This window comes from Talpa europaea (genome assembly GCF_964194135.1).
Source record: "Talpa europaea genome assembly, chromosome: 1".
NCBI classification, from domain to species: Eukaryota; Metazoa; Chordata; class Mammalia; order Eulipotyphla; family Talpidae; genus Talpa; species Talpa europaea.
This window is the reverse complement of record NC_140073.1, coordinates 34,246,387-34,272,682: the sequence shown is the minus strand read 5'-3', so window position 1 is coordinate 34,272,682 and position 26,296 is coordinate 34,246,387. Positions and strand designations below refer to the sequence as shown.

Sequence of the window (26,296 nt, the reverse complement as noted above, 5' to 3'; positions counted from 1 at the left end):
CTGTTTAAACTATGTTTTCCTGTTATATAGCTGTTCTAATACATATTAGAACTAAATGCTCTTGAATCCTTTGCTGAGGTAAAAGCAACATTTTCAGAGGCTTCTGAAACACTGTTTTTCAGAGCAGGAGTACTTGGGAATCTTTTTAGTTATGTGTAAAGTAAACCTTGAATGTGAAAAAGCTGTAACCATCTAAGAAAATTTTAAATGACTGAAAATGTAGAGTACATCAATGTGCATGTTACTACTTAAGTCTTTCTGCTGGAATCTAAGGAGTATGTTTGCCCCCTTGTGGTTAATTATTGCTCCTTTAATAATTTTTACTTGAAATGATCCACAGTTATTTCTTAACTCTAGCAGTGTGTTTTGGAACTACACACTTTTTACTTAAAAGCCTTTTTTTCCCCATGCTGTATAATTTGGATGAAGACTATAAAGTTGGGCATGGCTGCCTTGTAACGGGATTCCTGCTGGGGAATCTTCTTGGCTGTACTGGAAGTGCTTTCCCAAACTTCTTAAATCACTTTTGATAAGTCTTGTGCATCTTTGATTTTCAGAAGGAAATTTTTCTTCATTATAGATCCTACATTTTTTTATGTCCAATTGTGAAGTCATTCAATATTGATTTATGGTGCTTTTATTTTCTTAACTTAAAGGAATCTTTCTGAGGTCTCAGAGTCTTCAAATTTTTTAGATTAAGAGAAGAGAAAATAGGGTATATATTTTTAACCATGTATAAATAAAACATCTCTCTGAAAATTAGGAGATAATTTGGCTTTCTTACTTTTTCACTATACTTCCTTTGAAATACTCTGAATGAGTATAGTCATAATGGAATTATGATATTCAATAGCACTTCAACCATTTTTTAAAATTTTGCTTATAAAGTAAAATTTTTGTTTTATGTTAAACATTAAAATTGCAACATATAATAAAACTTGGACTTGATGTCTCCTTTAAAAAGTACATTAACAGTCCATATAACTTTTCTGACGTATTCTTGATAAGTTGCAAATAATATTTTTTTCCTAAGTACCAAAGTATGTGATTTAAATTGCTGCTTATTGATGGCAGAATTTGGGGGTACTAGCATTTTAAAATAATATAGGCAAGCAAATAAAATAATGATGTGATGTTTAACAAAAGGTAGCTTGATTTCACCCCAAAACTATTGCTAACTAATTGGTTGACATTCATGATGGGGCAGCTCAGCACTAAACAGTCTGGATATTTATGAAAGCAGAGTTCTAGGAACTCTATCATAGCAATGTAGCAATGTACCTGATGATTGTTTGACCTTGAAAAGGTCCCTTCCCTCTAGTTTGTAGGTTCCTACATTAGAAACTGAGACTTTAGTCTGTGGTTTTCACTTTATTTTAGCAGTAGAATTTTTTTTCAAGTAAAATCTTACTCATAATCCCTGCGTACATATGCGCTTGCACACACTCCCTAAGCCACTATATAAAAGTCATAGTCAAATAAATTTCCCTATATAAACTTTATATAATAAAATAACATGTTATTAAGTCAACCAGTGAAAACATGCATTAATGCATTGGTGATATCCAGTGTATTAGAATTTGGTGGGAACACAGTTATGAGAGCTGTTTTTAAATTAACTTTTTAAAAAATTAAATTCAAGTCAACTTTGCAGAACTCTGTTTCCTCCTTGGACTCTTAGTATTCCTTGGAACATATTTTGAAAATCTTAGGATAAATGATCCTTCTGAAATTTTACCAGCTCTATGATTTTAAATTGTCCTCCTAGATTAGACTTGCTAAGTCTAATTCAGATAGCCTAATTGAATACAGTTTCTGAAAATGAACAAAATTGCTTTATAGATTATTTGATCTTTCCAGATATAGCCAATGATTTTATCCCCCAGAATCATTCACCTTTCAAGGAATTATTTAACATTAAGCCCAGTAACTTAATATTGCCCAAACTTTTTTATTTTCTAATATGAGCTCCAAGACACTAACTGATCTACTGTGAAAAAGAAAATGTTCTCATTAGCCTTATCTAATAAATAAGCACAGTTTTTGCTTATTCCATTAAACTGGGTGATAATTCTTTAGATGTGAGTGTTAGGTAGGTTCCATTGTAATAATTAATTATAAAAGTTGTAAATTTGTTTAATGGGTGAAATAAACTTTTTGTATTCTGTACAGCTTGTCTTTTTTAAATATGAAGTATTTAAATGCACTTACTATGATAGCAGATATAATGTGTGCCTTCTAGGATTTGTGAAATGGTTTCATGAACTATAAGGAATTTGTTTTGTAAGTTAACAAGTTTTCCTGACCCTAACCCAGTAACAAAGGGTTTACTCATGTTATAATGCTATAGAACTTTAGTTTAGAGAAATGGACATGTCTATGTACTGAATTTAGAAGTTGAGAATGGCATCTGTTTACTCTTAGGACAAACTGATATATTGTGCAATAAATAATCTTTAGCAAGTAAATTTTAGCTAACAGAAGAGATTTTTTTCTTATGTAGTTTCACATTCTTATAACTAAATGTTTGTATTTCTTAGAGGACTGTTTTAAATTGTGCAGTGGGGGTTGTGGTGTTTCTGTGCTATGTTTTAAAATTCATTTCAAATTGGACTCAATTTCTTAATACCTAATATATATCTAAAGTAATAAGGCTGCTTAAAGATAGCAGTGACCTTTAACACTGATAAGTTGGATTCATTAAAAGGCAGTCCAAAAAATTTTCATGTTTAGCTGTTTTTTTTCTTCATTAAGTCAAGCTTTGCCTAATGAGGAATAAGGAAACTACTTGGAGATTAGGGAATCTCCAATCACAAATCAGCTGATCACCTTTACTTATGATGGGCAATACAATGACGATATAATATAAATGGTGACAACAGACTTTCATTAGTTTTCCTGTTTTTTTACTCATACTCCATCATAGGGTAATTTTGTAAAATCATTTCCAAGATAATTAGAGAAGTATCTTAGAATCTTAGTTCTGAGAATAAGAAAGCCATTTATAAGAAGGAGCGGCAGTTTTTAATTAAATTTACTGATATATATCATCATGAAGAAGTATACATTTTGTTATCAAAAGACATAAAAGCCTCCTCAGAGATGTATTTTGATAATCTTGCAGCTATTTATAGTTTTACTTTCTGGCAGCCTCTGTCTTTCCAATATAATATTTAGAGGTTGAGGATGTAAAAATTTCCAATGAACTATATTTGTTTGATTAGTGTTCCTTCTATTGTAGTTGTTAATTTGTTCTTTATAACAGTTCAAGTATAGACTACTTGGGCATATTGCCATCATAATTACCTTCAGTGTACCTCAAACCCAGAGGAAGAGGGATGTTGTTTCACCAGTGTATCACTCATGTCAGAGAGAAAGCCAGAGGGATATGCTCTGAACTCTGCTTTAATCCAAAATAAGAGGAAGTAGTGGTCTAGGAAAGGCCTCGGTAAATACCAACCCAGGAACTGTGATTTGTTTTCATGTGTCAAAGAGCAATGGAATTGATCATTTCAATGATGCAGGTTGAATTAAACCATAACATGAACTTGATCCTTTTAGACTAAGGGATGACAATGCCTCAAAAACTGTTCTTTCATGCAGGGGAGGAGGAGGAGGGAGGAGCACAGGGAACTGAGGTGATGGTGCACGGGTGCATTGGTGAAGGAAACTCGGGGACTACACCTGAGGAGGTGGGGGGAAGCAAATATTGTTTAAAAATGAACAATGATGTAAAAAACAAAAATTAATAAAAAAAAAATTGTTCTTCAAGAAATGTGGGCCAGTATACAATTGCCTTTGAAAGCAACTACAAACCTAAAAGAAAGTAGGGATTCACCCTCCAAAAAAGGTAATTATGTCATGAAAATACAAAGTGCTATAGAAAAAGGTGCTGAAAAGTTTGTAGGACAGGTAAAAATTCAGCAAGTATTGGCTGAACTGACTAAAGTAATATCTAGGAGAAAGGAAAGGAAATGAGTTATGTGTAGTTTTGCTCACAAATTGTAACAAGGCAGAGGTTAAAGAAAATGATAGCAAAAGTTTACCTTCTGACTCTGGTGAGCATCAGTTTGAAAATTTTGAGTTTTCCTAGTGGATGTCATGCATATCTGAGTCTTAGTAAAACCTAAACTAGTAGTTATTATTGATAGTTTCTCATGATACCCATTCTTAAAGTAAAAAACTTAAACATTTGCTTTAAGTAGTATTAAGTTAAAGTAGTTTTATCATTGTACCACAGTCCTAACACACTTTATTTAATAATTAAAAACAAATACTTGATACAGATAAAGTGACAATGAAAAACTGTACAATACTTGCTATGTTAGGGCAAATGTATACAAATGGTGGCTTTCCAACAATAATAAATGCCTAAGATAAATGCTGGATTTTTATTCAGTTTTATGATTAACTGTAAGATAGCATGTTTACCTAGTAAAAAGACTATATATCTAATTTCATATGCTAAGTTAACCAGTGATGCACAAGCATCATAAAGTCACAAGACAATCTAATAAGCATTTTCACAGGCAAAAATAGGGTTCTTCTAACTTGACAATAATCTGAGTTTGCCCACAGAAATAGGAAGGTCCTTGGACAACTTGTTGAGTACTAAGAACATATATCCTGAAAAATTTTCCAAAACAAAAATTCATTTAGTTGTTCTATATACATTTATAGAGCACCTAACTATGTACCAGGCACTAATAACACAGATAAAGAATATACTGGTAAAGCTTAAATTCAAATTGGTCTTTAAAAATGCTTTCTACCTGATGACTTATATGTTCTGAGGAAGTCTGCATATTAGATAAAGGAGAAATTTCACCTTTAAAAAAAAATGCACCAGATTACAGTGACTGGAAAAAAAAATTAACATTTGTGAGGCCTATTGGATATGGGAAAAGGACTACATTAGGAGTACAGAAATCTAGTCCTATTACTAACTGGCTGTGTGACCTTAAGCAGATTTCACTTCTCTGATCCTAACTCTTCATAAGTAAAATGATAATTGGGCTATAATCATAAAATATTAGAGTCAAAGAAGCAGAGGTCACCTAGTCCTGTGCTTTTCAAAGGCCTTAGTCCAAATGAAAACTTGTAGAAGCTCCAATGCAAAACTGAGGAAAGCAAAGTCCCTTTGAAGAAGTAAAGGCAGCACCCAGAATCTCACCCCGCCTCCTTTCCTTACCCTGAAGTGATCTGGGAGGGAGAGTCACAGAACACCCTTTTGTAAACCACCCATCTCATCCAAAACCCTCAACTTTTCAGATTAGGAAACCAAGCTGCAGAATAGGAGTGATTGTTTAATGTGCGCATTTGGTTTCCTAACTAGGAGGGAGGAGAGCTAAATAAAAGTTTAAGAAATTCATAAACATAAGTTGTCAAGAAGGAAGTTTTCTATTTTAATTATCCCAAAGTAGCTCCTTTGTGAAAGGGAGCTTTGAAGTTTATTTTTGTTAAGGCAGCTAGCCAGCCAGAGGCTGAAATGAACAACTACCAACCAGCCTGCAGGGCCTACAGAGGCCTATGGCAAAACCACACAAAGCTCATGTCAGTGGGCATTGGACCGTAGCAAATCTGGGCCCCAACAACACAAGCACTAGTGGTTTCAAGAGAAATATTTGGAAAATTAGGAATGAGTACAGACAAGTGCCTAGCTCCCAGATCCCCAAGGAGTAGTCAACATCTATTACTCAGAAATATTAACAAAAGGGAACATACTCAATCTTAAAGTGAACAGTGCAACCAAAATCACTAGTTTGAAAGTTCTTCGAAGGGATCCTCCCCATGAAGGAAAGTCCTAGTTTGGTATCTTAACCACTGTTTATCACAGCAGACTTGAAATAAAAAAGGAAGAATGCACGTCCAGTGTGGACCTATACATTCAGGTCTGTGATCTCCTCGGATTTCATGGCATCAGACAGGAAGCTGAGCTCATTGCACAGGGTCTCGTATCGGAATGCCATCCGGATCTGAGCAACGTTGGTCTTACGAATATCATTTCCTTCAGGTCCTTCTTTATAATAATTTTGTCCAAGAAATTTTTGCTTTTCCTATGGATCAAGAGAAATACAAATAAAACAGTTTACCTTAGATTCACTTTCTCTATCCACATGTCAACTCTGACATTAGCCACACCAAATCAGATTAGCATCCCTGAAGCAGGTACTTCATCAGAACATCCTTCCCCACAGGGCTCTAATAAAATTCCCCCCACCTCCCTGTCCTCAAGAATGTTGGCCCAACAACTACTTTCATTCCCTTCATTTCTGACTATGCTTTCCTTCATCAGAAAGGAAAGATAGGAGCTGCAGGAGCTGCATGTGATGGAGAAGGCAAAGTGAAGGCCTGAAGACTAATTAAGGAGACTCTCCTGAGAACTGACAAAGGCAGAAAGTCAGGTCTGGAAGACAACAGAGAGTTAGCGCAAGAAGCCCAATCTACATATATTGAATCTTCAGCCTTTAAGTATTCTCTGCATAAGCATCTATCGCCCTATATAGTGACATCACCAGAGGAGGTGCCCAAGGACATCATCCAGAACTATGGTTCTAAACCCTGCCTCCCCATCAGAATTACCTAAGAATCTGTAAAAAAAAAAAAAATTGCTGGTGTTCAGGTCCTAACTTTTTAATCTAGATACCGTTCATCTACTCAAGAAACATTGAGTACCTACTATGTTCCAGGGACTATTCTAGACCTTAGGGATAATCTGAACAAAATGATGGAAACTACAATCTAGAAGGAAAGGCAGAAAAATATATAACTACATATTTCAAGGTCAGTAGTAACACACATCAAAGAGATGGAGAATGATGGCAAGTATGTGACTAGTTTAGAATGGGTAATCTGAGGGAAATGCAAATCAAAACTACCATGAGATACCATCTTACACCAGTGAAAATGGCACATATTAAAAAAACTAGCAACAAATGTTGGCGAGGGTGTGGAGAAGAACTCTCCTGCACTGTTGGTGGGAGTGCAAACTGGTCCAACCACTATGGAGAGCTGTGTGGAGATTTCTGGATCTACTAAACATAGAGCTTCCATATGATCCAGCAATTCCACTCCTAGGTATTTACCCAAAGGACACAGAAACATCAATTCCAAAGAACACCTGCACCCCTATGTTTATAGCAGCACTGTTTACAATAGCTAAGCTTTGGAAACAACCCAAATGCCCAAAAATAGATGACTGGATCAAGAAGATGTGGTACATATTCACCATGGAATATTACTCAGCATTCAAAAAAGAGAAACACATGCAATTTGCAGCAACATGGATGGCGCTGGAAGGGATCATGCTCAGTGAAATAAGCCAGAAAGAAAAAGAAAAATACCAGATGGTCTCACTCATAGCAGGAATCTAGAAAACTTAAATAAGGGACCAGGAAAATGAATAACTATAAGAAAGTGAAAATCAAAATCAACAAACAACTATGAACCAGAGACACTCTATGGGGGGTAGGGGGTGGGGAGGGGAGGGATTGGGGTCAAAATAAGGGGGTTGCAATTGTATGGGGAATATAAAAATAAAATTTATTTTAAAAAAATAATAACACTATTGAATTTTGAAAAAGAAACTCCTCTACAGTCTAATATTTCAGCTAAAAAAAATTCCAATCAAAATATTTCTTTGAAGTTTAAAAAATATTCTCAACATTATCTGCATATATACGTGTATGTGTTTATATAATAAAAAGAAAAATATCAAAAAAAATTAGAATGGGTAATCTGAGAAGGCCTCACTGAGGAGGTGACATCTGAGTAGAGTCTGAAAAAGGTGACAGAGCAGGCATGAAAATTCAGGAGACTTCCAGAGATCTCCCTTAGCACATGAATGTCAGTGAGACAGACCTTACTTGTTCTATTCATCACTGATCCCAGTGCCTATGAAGTGCCCGGCACAGCAGACATTTGTTGTACACATGTTCAGAGGACAGGAGGGACAGAAGGCAACACCATCACCCACGGTACCTGATGGGAGAGGCCGCTCTGCAGCACACTGTTCCTGGCGATTTCACACAGATCACATGTGCTCAGCTTCCACACTTGAGCTGCAATTGCATATTCTTCCATAAGTGCCTCCTAAGTTCCCACAAAAGTAAATGTGTTAGGTGGCAGAATAGCCATTTCAATGCTTTACATATTTCCAAAACTGTAAACATCCGATATTGAGATCCAATTTGTCTTTAATGACTGGCACCTGGATGACTGGCACTAAAGGCTGGCCCTTGTGTATGATGCTGCCTTTCCCTTCCTCCTCTCTCTCCCTCTAGAAGCCAAAGTATAACAATAGTAATAATGTTAATAAAAACGGTAGCTAACATTTGAACACAGGCTAAATGCAGATGCTATGTTAGACTCACAATCTATGAATTCTCACAATAATGAATTCTCACAATGAGGTAGAGGTGGACATAGAGACAATTTTATGCCTATTTTACAAAGGAGAGGAATAAGATACAAATTGGTCAAATAACTTTACCAGGATCCCAGAGCTGATGTTAAAGCAAGGGAAAAGAGAAAAAGGCAAAGAAATGACATTATGCCTTGAGGACTCCCAAAGAGAGGGCCCCTGAAGGAAGACTCTTTCCTTACCAGGAATTACCTCTTATCTTCACTGGGCCACAGCCCCACCCTGAAGGCAGAACTGAGTCATGTGCTCAGGTCCCTGCAGTGGGAGGACAGCCCTATTGGGGGCACCTACAGGCATCTAAAATCCTCACCTTCGTGTAATGGAACTGCATGGGGTCATCAGTGGACAGAGAAACATGCAGTCCTTTGTGAAGGAATTCCCTCAGAGGGTTTTTGGAATATTCGAGGAACAGACTGTTGTTGCTAAGAGGAGACATGGCGATGGGGATCTGAGCAAGATAGTAGAGATACTGCAACACTGGACTCTGCAAAAGAACCAACAAACTCATGTGACAAATGCCAGAGATGGGAGGTTGGGAAGAGAAGAGGGTGGAAAGGATGGGAGGGAAGAAGCATTTGGCAGTGAAAACCAGGGGTCTATGCAGTATCTGCCCAACTCCTAACCAAGTCTAAGTTCCCCAACGCCAGGACACCCAGCACCACCACCTCCTTTGTCCCACCTCTAAAATGATCTCTCATCTATTCTTACATTAATCACATCCCTCCCTGGGATTGCCCTCCTGCCCACTCTGCTCCACAGGAGACAGCTCAGGGCAGCAAGGCAGCTGTTAAGACCCAACCTGCATACTCAGCTCCCAGCACTGACCCCAGTGGAGCGGGCCAGGAGATGCCCTGCTTTTGTTGTTTTCTTGCTGTAACTACAAACAGTCAGGTTGAAACTGTAAACAGTCCAGCTCCTCGGAGATGGGAAGGGGCAGACTTAGCCAGACTAGAGTGGTTTTCTGATGTAGCACCCACCCCACACAGAAGGGTAATGTGGTCAGACCTCCCAAGGCTGGGGCTGGGGCATTTGAGCAAACATTATTCCTATGAAGTGTCTGAACTATGCACAAAGTCATGTTTGCATTTTTTTTTGCACAAATAAAAAATTAGATGGATTTTGTCCAACAACTGGAGACTGACTGAATCAATTACAGATCACCCAAGTTGTGGGCCATCTGTCCAACAACCGTTGAATGCTTGTTAAACAATGTTAAGGGACAAAGCTGGAACCAAAATTCTGTGCTCATTATGATAATATACTCTAGAAAAAAAAAAAGATGGGAATGAGAAATATCAGAAAGCTAATAATGACTATTTCTGTTAAAGTAATAGAAAAAGACGGGTTTTTTTTTTCCATTTAATTCAAACTGTGGTGTTGATTATACTATTTTCATAATTAAGCATGAAACCAAGATGATTCCAGACAGCCCAGCCCAGAAATAGGTTCCAGCCTTTTAGCATCTCTGGCTGGAGACTCCCAGGGGTAGACAGAAGTCCAGGTGTTCCCACTGCCCCCCCAGGGGAGCCCTGGACAGGACTGCTATTGTAGGGAAGGTTTTCTGGAGCAGCCTGGTTACCTTCTTGAGGAGCAGCCCATGGGAAATGTTGTCAGCAGTCAGGAAAGCAGACACCAGGTGGGTGATGGAGCCAGCCTCCCCGCAGTGAGGCCGGAATAGGAACGTGCTCAGGCCTCGTTCCCTGCAGGAAAAGCAAAGCTCTTCATCAAGAAGGACCTGTGCTTTACCCTACTGGGGCCCCACTGGCCTGGAGTCTGCACCTTTGCTCAGGGCCGACTCCAGGGGACAGTTACCCATGTCAAAGTCAGCACAGCTGACATAGGACATCTTGAGAAGTACCTTTCCCAAAATGCAGAAGCCCAGGCCCAAAGCTCCTCAGAACAAAGAGACACCATATGCTGGGAACGGAGAGGATGACCGCGGTAGAAAGAGTCTGCTCTGTCCTCTGCCCACAATTCTCTTTTCCCTACTCATCTTGGGTCCCAGGTTCATAGACTTCAGGGCAGAGAAGGCCATGAAAAACCACCCAGTCCAACTTTGCTAGTAAATGGGCAATCCCAGAGAGCCAGATGGTAGAAGCCGCTGAGCAGGTCGGCGCAGGATAGCCCTAGAGCCCCTATCTCCCAAACCCCAGCCCAGGACAGCCTCCCCCAGCACCAGGTTTTTCCATCTTGATCCCATTCAAAAGATCCCCCTCCACCATCTAGCACTGCCATGGGTTGAGCGGTGAGGACCCATGTGGCATGAGAGAGAGAGAGAGAGAGTTCTGCTGGGGCTGGGCCTGCAAGAAACTGGATAGGAGCTCCTGAGGGCATGGATTACTCTCTTGTCTTCCCATTGTATGTTTAGTGCCTAGGACAGGAGCTCTGAAGAAAGGGTGTAATGATTTGTTAAATGAATAACAGCATGTGTGAACACAGTCGGTAGGGGGTAAGATAACAGGAATATGTGCTCCTATGTGATGTGTCTATCCTATCAGGCGCAGACAGGTGACACAGGTAGGTATGGATGAGTGTGTGAACACATGTATGTACAGCTGTGAGGGATGGGCTGTATGAAATATCACGTCAGTGTCCTAATGGGGATGCCTCCAGGCCCTGTCCCTGTGGACACATGTGCTGGGTGCATCCCTGGTGTGAGGTGTAAGAGCATGGGGACGTGTGCAAGGACCGGGCTCACCCACCTGCGGAGGTTGTTGAGCACCATGATGTTGGCATACATGTAGTACAGGTAGTAGCTGTAGGGCGGGTTCTGCTCGCTGGTCCAGATGTCTGGGTTGGGGCTCTTGTCCGAGAACATGTGGTCGCTGTGCTTGGACTCATCATCCACACTGTCGAACCCCGTCACCTATGCAGGAAAAGGGGTCCTGCATCAAGCCAAGGCCAATGAGGGGCCTTGAATCCAGGCCCCTCAGATTCACATCTCAACTGGGACCCCACAGCCTGCCAGCCATACCTACCACCCACCCCACTGCTGCACCAAGGAGGAAGCCAGCACTGTAGGGTAGCAGCAGCCTCTCCTCCCCGCTTCTCCCCTTCCCTCTCCTCTCTTCACTGCTGCAGTCACCACTGGTCCTTTGCCTGCCACTAGCAGCAGTGACAACTCTGAGGGGGGCAGAGGCACTTATTTCCCATGCACCTGCCACACCTCAGACCCTGTTTGAGGCACTTACCACACATAAGCTAATTAGATACTCAGAGAGGCTGTAAGGAAGGACTTTGTTGTGAGCATACCATGGCCAAAGCAGCTAAGGAGCTAATCCAAGTGAGAAGATCAGCTGGTGAATGCGCACCAGCTCAGGGTCTGGACTCTAGGGCTGTAGGTGAAGGATACCCTAGAGCATACCCCAGGTGTGACCCCAAGAAAAGGGATGCCTTATAAACAGGCTAAGGTGGGCCCCATCCAAGAGGGCCTCTTTTAAGGCTGAGCTCAACTCCCAGGATGGAGCGTGAGGGGATCCTTGGGAGACTCTGCTCCTTCGAATGGGGCCCAAAATATGCCCCTAGAGGCCCCACCCTAGCAACAGGCTTCCTAGTCCCCTGGTTGCAGAGGTCAGGCCCTGACCAAGAATGTACCTGTGGAAGACACAACCTTTCAGCCACTACATAGAGGCAGTTTTGCTAACATGTCTCCCTCTCCTCCACTTACTCATCCACGGTAGTATTTGGGAACGAAGCTTCTGAAAGATGGTCCACCTCGCTTACCAACAGGTCCAAACTAGGCCACAGCCAGTCGACCCCAGATGGGCAATAGAGACCCAGAAGAGGAAGCTACCACAGGGTCTTGGACAAAATCTTCCTGGTAATAGTCATATGTGCTAAAGAAAAGGACAGCGTCCCCACGATAACTCTAAGTATGGTCTGGACAGGTCTGAGGGACCATTTCACTAGCTCCATGCTTTACCTGAACTCTTGGGGCCTGGCATGGGGGTAGTGAAGGCCCCTCTCCTACGCTCTATATCCAGCTGATTCAGAGCCTTGCCACTGAATCTCCCTCTCCTCTTCTTCCCTGAACTTCCCACTGTTGCAATGACCTGAAAGGTGCAACATCTACTCGCACCAGGGCAGCACCCAGGCCTTTCTGTGCACCACAGGTTTTGTTGTTTTTTTTTTTTTTTTAAGATTTAGTTATTTAGGCATACAAGAACTGGGGTGCAGCCCAGAGGTGTGGGGATGGGAGAGTGAGAGGATTCACCAGAGACAGAGTGGGAAGCAGAACAGGCGGATCTACTGAAATACACTGCTGAGGGGAACAGCAGGTGAGACGGAAAAGGTCTGCTGCACCATGTGGGTCAGCTTCCTGACCAACTGGGGAATCAAACTTGTGCTGCAGTGGCTGGCGATAGCTTGATAGCACTGTCTTTAACCCCTGCACCACCAGGAAGGCTCCACCTTTAGGTGTTACCCAGATGCTATGAATTCTATACCTATGCCCATGACTGCCCAGAGTCCTTTGCCTGCCATTGACCATACACCTCACTTTTCTTGTTTGCGAGGCAGCACGGTTTGGGGATAAGACATCTCCAGAGTCAGGTTGCCAGATAAGACTTCCAGCTGTGCCACTTTTTAGTTTTGTGATCGCTCAGTTTTATTCTCTTAGTGTATAAATTGGAGCTAAAAGCTTCATAGGGCTGTGTGAGGATTAAAGGTGATAATCCAAGGAGAGCACCTCACATCGTTTCTAACATATAGCAAACACATGACAAATCTGTTTAAGATACAGTCACTGGGAGGCAGAAACCAGATCATGCCATGGTGTCAGTCACTGACTTGGCAGCAAACATTCAATAAGTGTGAGCTTTTGGCACTGGAGCAAGCCCTCATCATCTGTCTCCATTGCTGGAACAGATCCCCTGAATTTCATCTTGTCTCCTTTCCCCCAAGCTCCTCAACCTTCTGTTCCAGGACATTCTTCACACAACAGACACAATGATCTTCATCTAAAACAGAAATGCAGTGATGTGCTTCAGCCTGTTCAAACCTTTTCCTGGCAGCCTCCACATAGACTCAATCCCACCAACTTGCCTCCCCCAGTCCTCTGGAATCTTGTGTTCCTTCCTCCTGTCAGAAATACACAAAACCTCTACCAGGTACTGAATTTGCTCCTCACTTTCTGCAGCCACCGCTATCTGGGCATTCACAGGGAGGAGACAGTTCCTGCCCAGCTCATGCCCATTCTAGTTAAGTCTCTCCTCCATCCCTTCTCTCCCTCTCCCATAGCTACACAGAAATGGAAGATGAATATATTTTTGTGGCAATTGTGTCCTTAACCAAACAAGATGTGAGGACCACTGTTTCTAGGTAAAAGCAGGTGAGCTGCCTGGGGCCCAAGGCATCATCAAGCCCCATCTTGCAGGTAGTGACTCTGCAGTCTTGTCCACCACTGCCTTCCCAGCAGGGGGCGCAGGCTCCCCCTGAGCAGGGGACTTGCCAGGGCTGAGGCTCTTTACAGAAATTCAACTTCTCGGGTCTAGCAGCCCCACTTGAAGTACATGATCTGAACCAACCCACTTGGACGCCTGGGGTCCCCACACCACTATGGCAGCTGGACCCACACTCACGTATTTGAGGAAAAGGTGAAGCTCTCGGTGATCCTGAGGGTTGATTGTGGCCTCAAAAAGGGGCAGGAAGATGTTCTCCAGCATCTTCCCAAAGTTTGGCAGCAGCTTCTTTGACCTAAATATGTCACTGGGGGCAAGCAAAAACTCACTGATTAAATAGACCCAACAGTGCAGTTCTCTTGGCCTGCGGGGGGAGGTGGGCCTCAGTCACTTCCTCAGCAACCCATGTCCCTAATTAAATACCCAGAGTAGGGTCAAAGAAGTGGTCTGGGCACAGATCCTTCCCCTCCTCAACGCCCAGCAAGTTCTGTAACACTAAGCTTAGCTTTGCACACTCAGGACCGACCCATGCCCATCAGAGATTGAGAGCCAGACACCATACTGGAAGTGGGGTGGTGGGATTCAGGCTGGCCAGGACTCATCAGACAAGTGATAAGACCTCAAATTTCCCAGAGATCCAAACTCTGCCATATAGCTTAGTTTCTCTAAGCCACAGGCCCCAGTCCATCCAGAGGCCATGGGCCCCACATTGGCCAGACAGCAGGGATGACAGTGGTGGTCTGAGTCATATCCAAGAGCCAGCAATGTAGGCCACCACCAGCTCACCCCCACCTTGGGGTTCACGGAAAAGAATGTCCTAAACCCCAGTGAGAAGAAGACAGGCAGTAGTTCCTACCAGGCCTTTACACATGTTTTTTAAGGAACAAGAAGTGTCACAAGGACTTCTTTGTCAACCACCCTGTAGGGAAACCCCTAGGAAGGAGAAACCTAAGCTAGCACCACAACTGACCCCACCCCTCAAGAGAGACTCAGCAGCCCTTATGGCATAGGTTGGCGTCCCCAAAGGGTACAAGCAGACACACGTGCCGCCTCACTTACTAGATCCGGGGGACCTGGATGATCCAGCGCATGTTGGGTGAGTAGACCTTGTGCTGGATGAACCAGCGGGCCAGGTTGGGCCACTCCTCGGAACTGCGGCCATAGATGGAGAGCCGCGGCTCTGAGTACTGGTACTTGCTCTCCTCCAGCTCCCGGGCCACCTCCTGGCACCAAGAAGACTTCAGGTTAACCCAATACATCCCAGCTGCCTAGAACATCTCCACCCCCAGCTGCTGGATCCCACAGCTCCCTTAGCCGCCTGCCTGCCCCTGGGCTGGGAAGACCTTATCCCCTTGCTGCCATGTAAGCAATTGTTCCGAGTCAGTGGAGCTCCTTCCTGGGGAGGAAACTCGGGTCTGCAGCCTATAACTAAGTATAAGCAGATGGCAGCAGAATTGTCTCCACATGGAGCTAATGTGCACCCGGCTGAGTTCAGGCTGCAAATGGACAAGGCAATGAGCGTGAATGCCATGAGCATGGCTGGGGGTGGAGAGCCTGCCCTTCTCTGTGGGTACAGTCAGCATCCAGAGGAAAAGGCTGCTGGCACTCGGGAGCTGTGGCCACGGCAATAGCACTGGCACCTGAGCCCTTGCCTGAGCTGAATGGTGCATTTCCAAGAGGCCCCCTCCCTCTGAAGGCAGATGCTGTCAGGTATCTGAGGAGGGCTTGAGGGGCCAAGGCTCACTTGCCTTAACCATCCGAGCAAAGTACTCTCCTCCCAGGTAGTTTTCTGTTTTCAAATACAGGTCACGCAGCTCACTAGCCCCCACAGGGTTGTATTTGGAGTTGAACTTGTCAAAGCGATGGAATGTCTGCCGGCCCTGGAGAGAAAAGACCACTAGCCAGATCACCACATTGTTCTGCAGCCACACACATTTCCCTCTGCAGGTCTTACTGTGTGGCCCCACTAATAGGTGTTTTCTGTGGTAGTTCTTGCATGAAATATTGGAGAATCCTGGGGCCAGAACCATGCATTCTCCCTCAGTCAGCCCTGGGGTCCTCTGGTGAGGCCCTCTGTGAAGGAGGAAGAAGAGGCCTCATGAATCCAAGGCACCATGGCTAGCAGCAGGACTGGCCGAGTGAGCAAACACCCAGCTACTTAGATTTCCTAAGGCACTGTCTTCACATTTTCTCATTCAGCATTTTGGTTTGTTTAAGATTTTTCTATTTCAGTAAAATATACATAATACAGTGCAGCCACCACCACGGCCATCTCCAGAGCTCTTTCCATCTTGTAAAACTGAAACTCTGTGTTCATTAAATAATAGTCCCCACCTCTCACTCCCCAGCCACACACCCAAGCACTGTGAACCACTATCTTCCTCTCTATATATATATATGGATTTGCCTATTCTAGATCCTTCACATAAGGAGACACATAATATATTTATCCTTTTGTGTCTGGTTCTTTGACTTAGCATAATGTTTTCAAGGTTCGTCCATGCTGTAGCATGTACCAGAATTCATTTCTTTTTAGCACTGAATATATCCTATCGCATGTATAGACTATGTTTTGCTTATCCAGTCACTCATCTGCTGATGGACCTGGCTTGCTTCCACCTTTGGGTCACTGTGAATGACGTTACTTTGAGCTTCCATGTGCACATTTCTGTTTTAGTCCCAGTTTTCAGTTCTTTTGGGTTTATACCTAGTAGTGGAGTTGCTGAAATACACAGTAATTCTATATTTAGTGTTTTGAAATGCCTATATCTTTTTCCATAGCAGCCACACCATCATTTAGTATTTTAATAGCTTGGTCTTATCAATAACACATGTGGCATTCACCATTTTACCAACAAAGAAATCAAGCAAAAGCGAGTTAAGGGCATACAACTCCTCAGTGGCCGAAGTGGAACTAGAAGTTGAATAGCCTGACTCCCACAGCCCTGTGGCTGCTCCCAGCCGTGTTGCTCTTGAAGACTAAATTATCTCTCATAGTCTCCATGTTTAGAAGAGAAAGAGCAGCTTACACAGCTGCCTCTCTCCAAGTACTACCATGGCTGTTTTCCAACAGGGCTCTGTCCCCAGTTGGGACTGCTTGAGGCACTCTCTGCTTGAGGTGCTGGGGCTGAGCTCACTCACCGCGTGGACATCCAGAGAGTCCACAGTGAGGTCGTAGGGGTCCATGTGCAGGCTGTCGAACACCTGCCGCAGGGTGATCTTTCGGCCCCGCTTCTCGGCCACAGTCCTGTCTGGCTCTGTCTGGTACGTGTGCTTAATGAAGCGCAGCAAGTGCTTCTGGTTCATGCAGGCGGCCGCATGGATGTGCGTGTCCACCTGCAACACAGTACCCACCAGCCCATGAGCTGGACACCCCCTGAAACAACAGGCAGGACACCCAGCCCTCAACGTGGAGCAAAACATCAAGAGATCTTTTAAAAGTAGATTGGATCATCCAGCCACTTGACTTAATAAATCATCATTAGCCCCCTGTCTTCAAGATAAAGCTCAAACTCCTAAGCATGGAATTCCAAGCTATGTCTAGCCTTAACTCTCCCCTCGCCACCACCCAGCTCTGATTGAGTTGCAGCACACCACTGTCACTGCAACTGCACACCGTGTGGTGCCCACTGCGACACCTTGCCCATGCGTTTCCTCAGCCTGGAATGCCTTCCTTCCTCCTCACCAACCTCCTCCACCCCTAGAGTTCCAACAACCTCCTCCACTTGAAAGCCAATTCTGAAGCACAACTGATCTGTCATTGCCCTGCTGGGAAACCAGCACAGATTCTCCTTTTTTATACATGTCCTCCTGGTGCAGTCTAATAATGTCTCTCTACCCTTCACTCTACTCAAGGACAGGAACCACATTGGACACATCTATGTCTCCAGCACCTACCCCAGAGCCTGGTATGATGCATTGAATCAACAGATGGATGAATGAAAAAATGAACAGATGTGGTAGATTCTAAAAGTTTTGATGATATCCACATCTTCATAAAGCCCCGAAGACCTGTCAAATGATCCACAAAAATCCCACTCTTCCCAGTGTGTTCTCTTGGAACAGCAAAGCAAGGCTCCAAAAGGGATGAATAAAGAGGGCACACAGCAAAGGAAAGCCACCACCAGACGCTCCCTTAGCTGGTTACGTCTTATCTAAAGTCCAGAGCATCCAAACCCAAGAAGCAGCAGCAACAGTGACCCAGGTTTTGAGGCCCAACGCCAAAGATCTTAGAGCAAATCCTAAAGAAGAAAATAAATCAGGACTTAGACTTCACTCCACACTCTATAGAAAGGCAGTTCCCTTGTAGAAGACACCAGGGAGGACCTCAGTCTGATCCCACAAACACTCGTGGGTTTTTTCATGTCTTCTATGACTAAGTTTCCAGACACTGAGGGGGAGAATATATGACCCTCTATGCCACTTTGGCATGTGGGTTGTTTTAAGCTAAAGGAAATTCCCAAAATACTCAGCAAGGGCTTTTCACCTGCCCCATCTCCCCTTACTACCTAAAAGAATTTGATAGTTCCATGAAATGAACTGTTACCTGAGTTAATGCCAGTGAATATGAGTTACATGTGATAGACTGGGGGAAATTGGCAAGGCCTATTTGTTCCAATTCCTTCCAGGATCCCATTGTCTTTGCACGACCTGGCAGACATTTATTTATCAAACATTTGATCTCATCTTCCTATGAATTGCTTTCCTTTCCTTTGAAATCCTAGATCCCAACCCTCTTCTGCTTAGTCCCAGATGGCTATCTTTGGAATCTTTCACATCTATATAGACTTCCCATAGATATATAATTCAAGTGTTTTGTTTTCCCTGTTCATCTGTTTGATGTCAATTTAATCCTTTTCTAGTCCAAAAACAAGGGTAGGAGAAAATGTTTCCTCCCCAACACCACCAAACACTCCTGCTTTTCCTCTTGCTTCACTGGCCTCTCCTTTTCAGCCTCTTTAGTTGTTCAGATTCACCACTAGCTCTGTCAATATTGGAACTTTTTCAGGCCTGGTCTGGAACCTCTTGTTCTGTCACTATTCACTCTCTCCGAAGGCAGTCTGATCCGTTTCTGTGTCTTCAATTGCCTTCTTTCTGTCAACAACCCCCAATTTTACATCAGCAGCCAAAAGTTCCATTACTCTACATACACGGCCTATTCATGTCTTCACTTGGATAACTCAAAGTCAACTAAAATTTAATATATCCAAAATTGGGCTCTCCATCTCTGGAGATGGACCCTAAACTAGATAGTCTCCTGAGTTTCCACATGTCAGGAAATGGTAAGTCCTACTCACCCTGGAGATCTGGGAGTCACCCTCTCCCAAACCTCAACACCAGCCAGCCCCATCAGTTCTACCTCCAAGCAGATCTCAAGTCCATAGTGCTCTCCAACCTCATTACACCATATGAGTTCCAGCCTGGGAGTTCTCACCCCTAAGTTAAGTGACTTCCCAATTAGACTTGTCACCATTTTCTTTTGCTCTGATTCAATCCATTCTACACACATAAAAAGTAGAATAGATTTTTTAAATGCAATTTGATTCTGTTATTAAATATCCTTTGTTAATATTAGATATTAGATATTACCCTACTATTAGATATTACCCTAATATTAGATATTACCCTACTAATATCTGGGCCATCATCCCCACTCTCCCTTTTCCTATGTGCTCCACTCACAGAACTTCTTTTGGATGCTTGAATGTGCCATATTCACTTCAGTCACCAGCCCTAAAGAAAGGGAGCCCTGCCTGAGCTGAGGGATGACCTGAAATCAAGTGGAATCCTAACTCCCTTTTACAAGGCTGAGAGCCTAAGGGAATCCCCCAGGAAGGGCAGCAGCAGCCTCAAGGCCAGGGTGCTGCCAGCCACCACACTGCACTCTGCAGTTACTGTTGTGGCCAACTGGGCACCCCGCCAAGGCTAGAGTAAGGAGGTAGCTGACCTCAGGCCAGGGAAGACTGTCTACAGCTGGTCGGGCATCCCTAAATCATGCCAAACCAGACATTTGATCTATTGAACCGTTGTAAGCATTATACCAGCCAGCCCAAGCCATTAGCCCCATCACTCACTCATTGGGGCCTTTCCTACCACTAATGCTGCCTCCTCTACCAGAAGGACAAATCAGTAGACATTTGAGAAATGAAACAATTCAAAGCCCCAAAAACTAAAATTCACCCAAAGCACAGTGTAAAGGCTTAGGTACCCCAGGGACAGACTGGATTCATGTGGGATGTACAAGAGAAGGTCAACCTGACTGAACACAGTCGGACACAGCTTGGCTCAATGTCCTCAGCATGACTCAGCACATTCTGGGCTTTCTGCTCGTGTCCTTCAGCATACCAGTGACACATTGCAGGATGTGCAGCCTGTCCCTACCCTCGTGAGTCATAAGATAAGGAGGGAAACAACTGGACAATCCAGAAAGCATCCAGTCCAAACTTTAGCATCTCCAAGGTATATTTTAGGAACAAGTAAAAAAGTCTATCATTAGATATCACTGTTTTCATCAGACAATGCAAGCACATTGTCTAAGATCCAGGTCTCAGCAAACAGGAGTCTCTCAGCAGGGCTAGCCAACACCTGGCCTCAAAGCCAACAGTGACCATTTCCATACCCATGGCGGACATCAATATTCAATTACGGCACGCCTTTCACTAAGCTTTGAGGTAGCCAGTTCCATTTGGTTAAGTTTGGCACAGAAAATACTATTCTGGATATGACACTTAAACCAAAGCAGATAAAGCCCAGTCCTACCCAGCTTCCTAACGGCAAACACACCCATCCCCTTGTTCTTAACTCTGAGAAGAAAACAACAATCTTGCTGGCTGGGCCTCATGGTGTCATAACCCATGACCTGCTGTGATGTTGCATTTCACAATACCACCCATACAGACCCATGGTTGAGCACTGCTCCTGCCTCAGCACATAGTCCTGCCTCTGTGACAATGACAGCCACTCAGAAATATGGAGACTATCCTGCCAACCCACTCTGGATTTCAGAAAGCCAGCTCTCCTCCCACAGTGGAAGTTTGGAGGGTAAGACAAAGCAGCCAGCACCCAGGAAGCAGGGAGCAGCACAAGCCTGACTCAGAGCAACCCTGGGCCTGAGTTTATGGACTAACTGGAGCTAGATAACAGGCCACTGTGTCACAGCATGGGGGTCAAGGACATCTCTGTCCAGAGAGCATATTAACCCCACAACTGATGGGGAACCCAAGGATTGACTCTGGTTTATAAACACTGCTCCTTCGAACACTGTCCATGTGTCCATCATGACCAGAGAGCAGCTGGTTGACCCAGAACTACCACTGGGTCCCACCATAAAAGCAAACGGTGTTGATGCCAGTGGGGTCAGCAAGGGAATCTCAGCCCCAGGCAGCCAGAAGCAGTCAGGCCCAGAGCATTCACATAAGCCCCGCCCTGGGCTGAATAAGGAGTTTTCTTGACACCCACCTGGGCACATGCTGGGCATGTAGAGTGCATCTGGGTGGGCCCACGGGTTGAGAGTCTTTGGCATAGTGACTGAAGCACCTGCATATCTACAGACCTGAAACTCACAGAGAAGGAACTAATGGTGCTTGGAGGTGAAAATGCCTAGGTAACTGGTGTCTAACAAACATCCTTTCATCCCTGTCCTGAGATACTTCCATAAGCTTCTCATAGCCCATGAGCCTAATTTAACTCTTACTCTTAAGTCTCTTGATTCCATCCAAGTTGGAGTTCATGCCAGAATACTTGATCTCGACAGAGGGGTCTTCCACCTAGCATTGCTTAGTATTACCAATCGGGAGGTCGGGGAGGTCAGGGAGGCCAGGGAGGCCTGAGTTGGACTTTCTCAAAGGAACCACATCTTCCCTGGCCTACCCTCCCTTGTCAAAGCTGAGTCCAGAATGGACAGTCCTCAAAGGGTCCGACTCTGGGACAGAGACTCCTGTAGAGATGATAACCCCACTAAGTCTAAGCTGGGCATGCCATCCTTCCTGTGGGCAAAGCCCACCCCTATTCCTCCCCCATGAGCTTCTCTTCCAGCTCTCTACCATAACCTGCCTCGTTGTCCCTTCTAAGAAACCCATGCACCCCTGTAAGATACAAAACTTCACACACCCCTGCAGCCACACAACCCACCACAACCATCTCCCCAACACATGCACTCCAGCCATGCAGCGCTGCTTGTATTTATGTCAGTGTACTCCTCGTGGTCCCTACTCTCTCCCTCCTAGTATTTGTATATGCTGATCCCTCTGCCCAGAATTCATAGTTCCATTCCTTTTCCCCACCCTCTGTCTGGCTAACTTCTGTGCTTTACATCAGCTCAGTTCTGGTCTCTTCCTGAAAGCTGTTCTGTCATTACACTTACACACTAATAGTAACAGGTTGGGAACATGTGGTAGACACGTAGTGACTCTTGTTCAACATCAAATGCCCTGTGCTTAGCACAGACCTCGTGCCTTGCTGCGTATTTGTTAAATGGCAGAAAATGGAAAAGCTGGAGACCAAAATCATTTACTGTCTAACTAAGCCCAAGCGAAGGGAGCTCATCCACTCCAGGGCAGGGGCAGAGGGTACACTAGATGCTACTCTTTAAGTACATCTGATCCAGAAAGAAGAAAAACCATAAGCTTCCAAATCCAAAGCAGATTTAGCAGTTTTTTCTCTCCATAATGAATTTCTCTAACTTAAAAGTAACAAGGCGTCAATTCTTATGACCAATTAATGGGCCAGCCCCTTTTACCAAAGAGGGTACATTCCAACAGATACACAATGTAAATAAAGGTTTCCATCTAGAGTGACACCAGCACCCTCTAGGGCACTGGAAGTCCCCGAAGTCTGTCCCAAGGAAGCAACTCGCCAGTCTTCCTTCTGCACTTACAGATCGCACTCCTCAGGCCAAGGAAAGTGACTTAGGGAACTAGCCCAGACTGGCTCAGGTGTCCCACGGGTAGGGAGGGGGACGGGCAGAGACAGCTCTGAACACTGGCCCGCTAACGCACCTTTCTCACATTATAGAAGTCTCGGTGGGGGTTACTCTTCAACTCTTTGAACTCGGACATTTCATTTAACATCTCATGAAGGCTGAACTTGGATTCCAGAAAGTTCAGTCGCCGGTGACAATATGTTTTCCTGCAGGTTGGGAAGGGGGAGAAACCACAGTTGAGGAGAAGTTGCATCAAGCTCTCCAGCTGGCAGACCTTCAGTGTCTGCAGCGACCAGCCTTCCTCCATGCAGAGGGAAGATCAGGATGGACAGGGAGGGAGGAGGAGGCTCCAGATTTCTACGGACTCAGCAGAACTATGTCACCACATCCATGTGCTCAATGAAATGAGTAGAGAGTTGATACAAGGCAATAACTTTGCAACCTCTTGCAGGTTCTTTGACTTTTAGCTTAATGTGCTTAGGCAATTAATCTCAAATCTCTGCTTCCCATGAATGGATATGGCAATACCCAAGATTGAAGTGACGGTTAAATTGGTTTATGTGTGTGAAAGGCCTGCCTTTGAGCATAACAGATGCTCAATAAAAATCTCCCTCCTTCATCCCATTCTTCTTTCTTTTCTCCCATCTACCCTCAACCACCTTTAATTACTTGAAAGGAGTTTAACTTCTGCCCAGAAGATCAGTAATATAGTCAAACTACACAGAGTGACCTGCCTGCCTTGGCACTACAAGAACCATCCTCTGACCAAATGGCATACCCCAAAACCCAAGACTTGAAGACCTCTCAACTCTGAGATTTCAAGAGAAGACAAGGATGATTTTCATAGTGGGCAGATTAGAAATGTAGGGATGTTTGTTACTAAGACAGAATCTCTGTGAGGACTAATTCCCCCACCAGCCAGCAAAGGCCACTGAGGGTGAGATGCACGCTGCTCACACCAAATGGCAGCCCACACCTAGTGCAGGTGCCTGGCTTTAGCCACATAGAACCTTCAACCATAGTTCATTGCACCTGCTTCCTTGTGCACCCCCACACACAAACAGCAGCACCCTCAGCATCCAATCACTCACTTTTGAAAGCATAAACAGCGACTGCCCTCCCCACCCCAGACTAGCACCATCATCTGTCTGCCCAGATGAGCCCCAGACCAGAGCACAAAGCACAGGAGTCTCAGAGTTTGTAGGGAGTCAAAGGTCATCTCACCCTGTCCCTCTCTACAGCAGTACTCTCCTTGACAACCTCCCAGACAGGCAGTCTAGGCTCACATACTTCCTAGAACAGCTGGTGTCCTCCCAAAGCTTCCCCTCAAAGCTCCTCCTCACATTGACTAAGGATAGTCTCCCAGGAACTGCCCTTCCCCATCCATGGCTTGGCTCTGCCCTCAGATTAGTGAGAACCAAGACCCACACTGACCATCCCCTTAGGCCCACTCTCCCCACTTTGAGACTAGCATCACATCCACTCCCAGCAAAACCTGAAAGGCAGGGCAAGAGAGAAGTCCTTTGCCATGACCAGCACCCACTTTCTCCCCAGGCTCCCAGTCCTGGCAGGGTATTCCCAGCTCAGGCACTCAGAGGCTCAGGGTACAGGCAAGCTGAATATCCTCTGCTGATTAGCATAAGCACTCGCCAAGAAGAGTGAGGTCAAATTCAGGAAGATAACTCTCTGCCAGGTTAACCTGAGCCAAGTCCACGAGCATCGTGGGGGTCAAGACACAAAGTTCCCAGGCACCCTGTACTCTCCCCTCCAGAAATGGGGAAAGCCGCGAAGCAACAGCTTTCAAGGCTCCTCCACCATCTATAGGAATGCCCCGGGCTGGTAACTCTGTAAGGCTGCCATCGTGCCTGGAGAGAGGGGACCAGCATACAGAAGCTCCATACCTACGCATGCAGAAGGGACAGGCAGTACCAAATCTAAGAATATGCCAGCATATGGGATTGGTGTAAGTACAGGAAAGTCAAGAGTTGAGGCAACCTGGTTGGTCTTTCCAAGTCCTTTCTATAGAACAGCACCTGTGCAAACAGAGGTGGACGCAAGGAAAGCTGACTTACGTGGGGCCATCAGTGATGAGAGCCAGGATGTGGCTCATGTCCACTGTGTAGGTCTCCAGGTCAGGGTAGGGCAGGCTGTGGGGTTCCTGGTGCTCCAGCATTTTCTTATTATCATACACAAAGAGGATGCCCCCCTGCATGCGGACCAAATAATCCAGATTGGGGGGAGCATCATCCAGGCAGTAAGGGTCTTCTTGGGGCAGTGGGGGAGGGCAGAAATCTGCAAAACAGGATTAAGTGATGGCAAAGTGCCCTTGACTTTGTGAGTTCACATGGCCTCAAAAGTCACATTCTCAGTAAGGCCTGTGCTGGTCATTTTATCTCAAACCCAACCACCACCTGCCCCAACATCCCATGTTCCCTCCCCTGATTTATTTTGTAAAATAATTTCACTGATCTTGGGTAGTACATATTCTGTTCACTGCTATCTCCCCACTTTCTAGAACAGTCCCTGGAACATGACCAGCACTTCAATAAAAAAATTTTTTTGAGGTAACATTGGTTTACAACACAGTATATGATTCAGAGGTATAGGATCACACCTCTTCCTGGACACATCAGGGACACCAGGCATATTAAAAAGGGCATTTGTGTCCACTAATAAGAGGACAGACAGTACTTGGGACTTCCCAGGGGGATCAATTAATTGTCTCTGTCCTCCCACATCTTACTGGGTCCAGGGTGGCTAAGGGGCCAGATGAAGAAGCCAATCCCTCCTTCCAAATGATCACATAATATGGAGTTTTTCTCCCACCAGCAGGAAATGTCAATAAGCTGTCTGGTCCCACGAGTGTGGGTTAAGTTGGCCCAGAGGAGACAGAGTATGAGGATATGCCTCTTGGATATTTCCCAGCTATGAGACGTCAAGTAAACCACTGCACCTCTCTGATCCTGTCTGCTCACCTAAGAATAACACCTCTTGCCTTAATGCACTGTTGTGAGGACTGCAGCAGTGGAGATAGGTAAAATGCTTTGTAAGCAATAATGCAGGGCATTATCTGATTACTCTCATAATGAGTATTACTGACTCTTGATAAGCTCTGTCTCTAGTTAAGGAACAAGTTCTGCTAAATAGTAGTAGAACGGGGGTTTCAGCTCCACACATCAGCCAATCCCACATAAGGTGCAATAACCCAGCTGCCTGCCCTGCCCTGGTAGGATGAAACCCTGGAATCCTCATCAAAGGAAGCCACCAAAGGACAGTAACTGCCTGAGTGTTCCCCATCAGTGTTCAGGAAAGACTCCTCCTAGCACACTCTTGAGGCAGCACAGTGGCTGAAGCAGCACAGAGGTGGGGTCTGATTTCCCCCCATCAGGCACAGCCACAGGCAGCTCAGGAGCAACCCCAAAAGCGTCGGCCTGTGAGATGTAACACTTACTATAACAAAGGTGGGAGCCACAGCCTCAACCACACCCCTGCCCAGTATCCCTGGATACTCTGTTTTATATAAAGTACACATTGGATAGTCATTCCTTCCTGCCT

The 26,296-nt window shown here is 44.6% G+C and overlaps 1 protein-coding gene across 1 annotated transcript in view; it reads right to left on the bottom strand.

Moving 5' to 3' along the window:
* Window positions 1-5,879: 5,879 nt before the first annotated feature.
* Window positions 5,880-26,296, bottom strand: part of AMPD3 (adenosine monophosphate deaminase 3) — a gene marked incomplete at both ends in the record, with an annotated part of 40,167 nt that continues 19,750 nt past the window's right edge. The window contains 11 exons of the mRNA XM_084238048.1: window positions 5,880-6,056; window positions 7,981-8,091; window positions 8,733-8,906; window positions 10,002-10,122; window positions 11,125-11,288; window positions 14,002-14,128; window positions 14,881-15,044; window positions 15,570-15,701; window positions 16,963-17,157; window positions 22,818-22,947; window positions 24,814-25,033. Of these exons, the coding sequence (XP_084094174.1) occupies window positions 5,880-6,056; window positions 7,981-8,091; window positions 8,733-8,906; window positions 10,002-10,122; window positions 11,125-11,288; window positions 14,002-14,128; window positions 14,881-15,044; window positions 15,570-15,701; window positions 16,963-17,157; window positions 22,818-22,947; window positions 24,814-25,033 (1,715 nt within the window). The remainder of the gene's footprint in view (window positions 6,057-7,980; window positions 8,092-8,732; window positions 8,907-10,001; window positions 10,123-11,124; window positions 11,289-14,001; window positions 14,129-14,880; window positions 15,045-15,569; window positions 15,702-16,962; window positions 17,158-22,817; window positions 22,948-24,813; window positions 25,034-26,296) is intronic.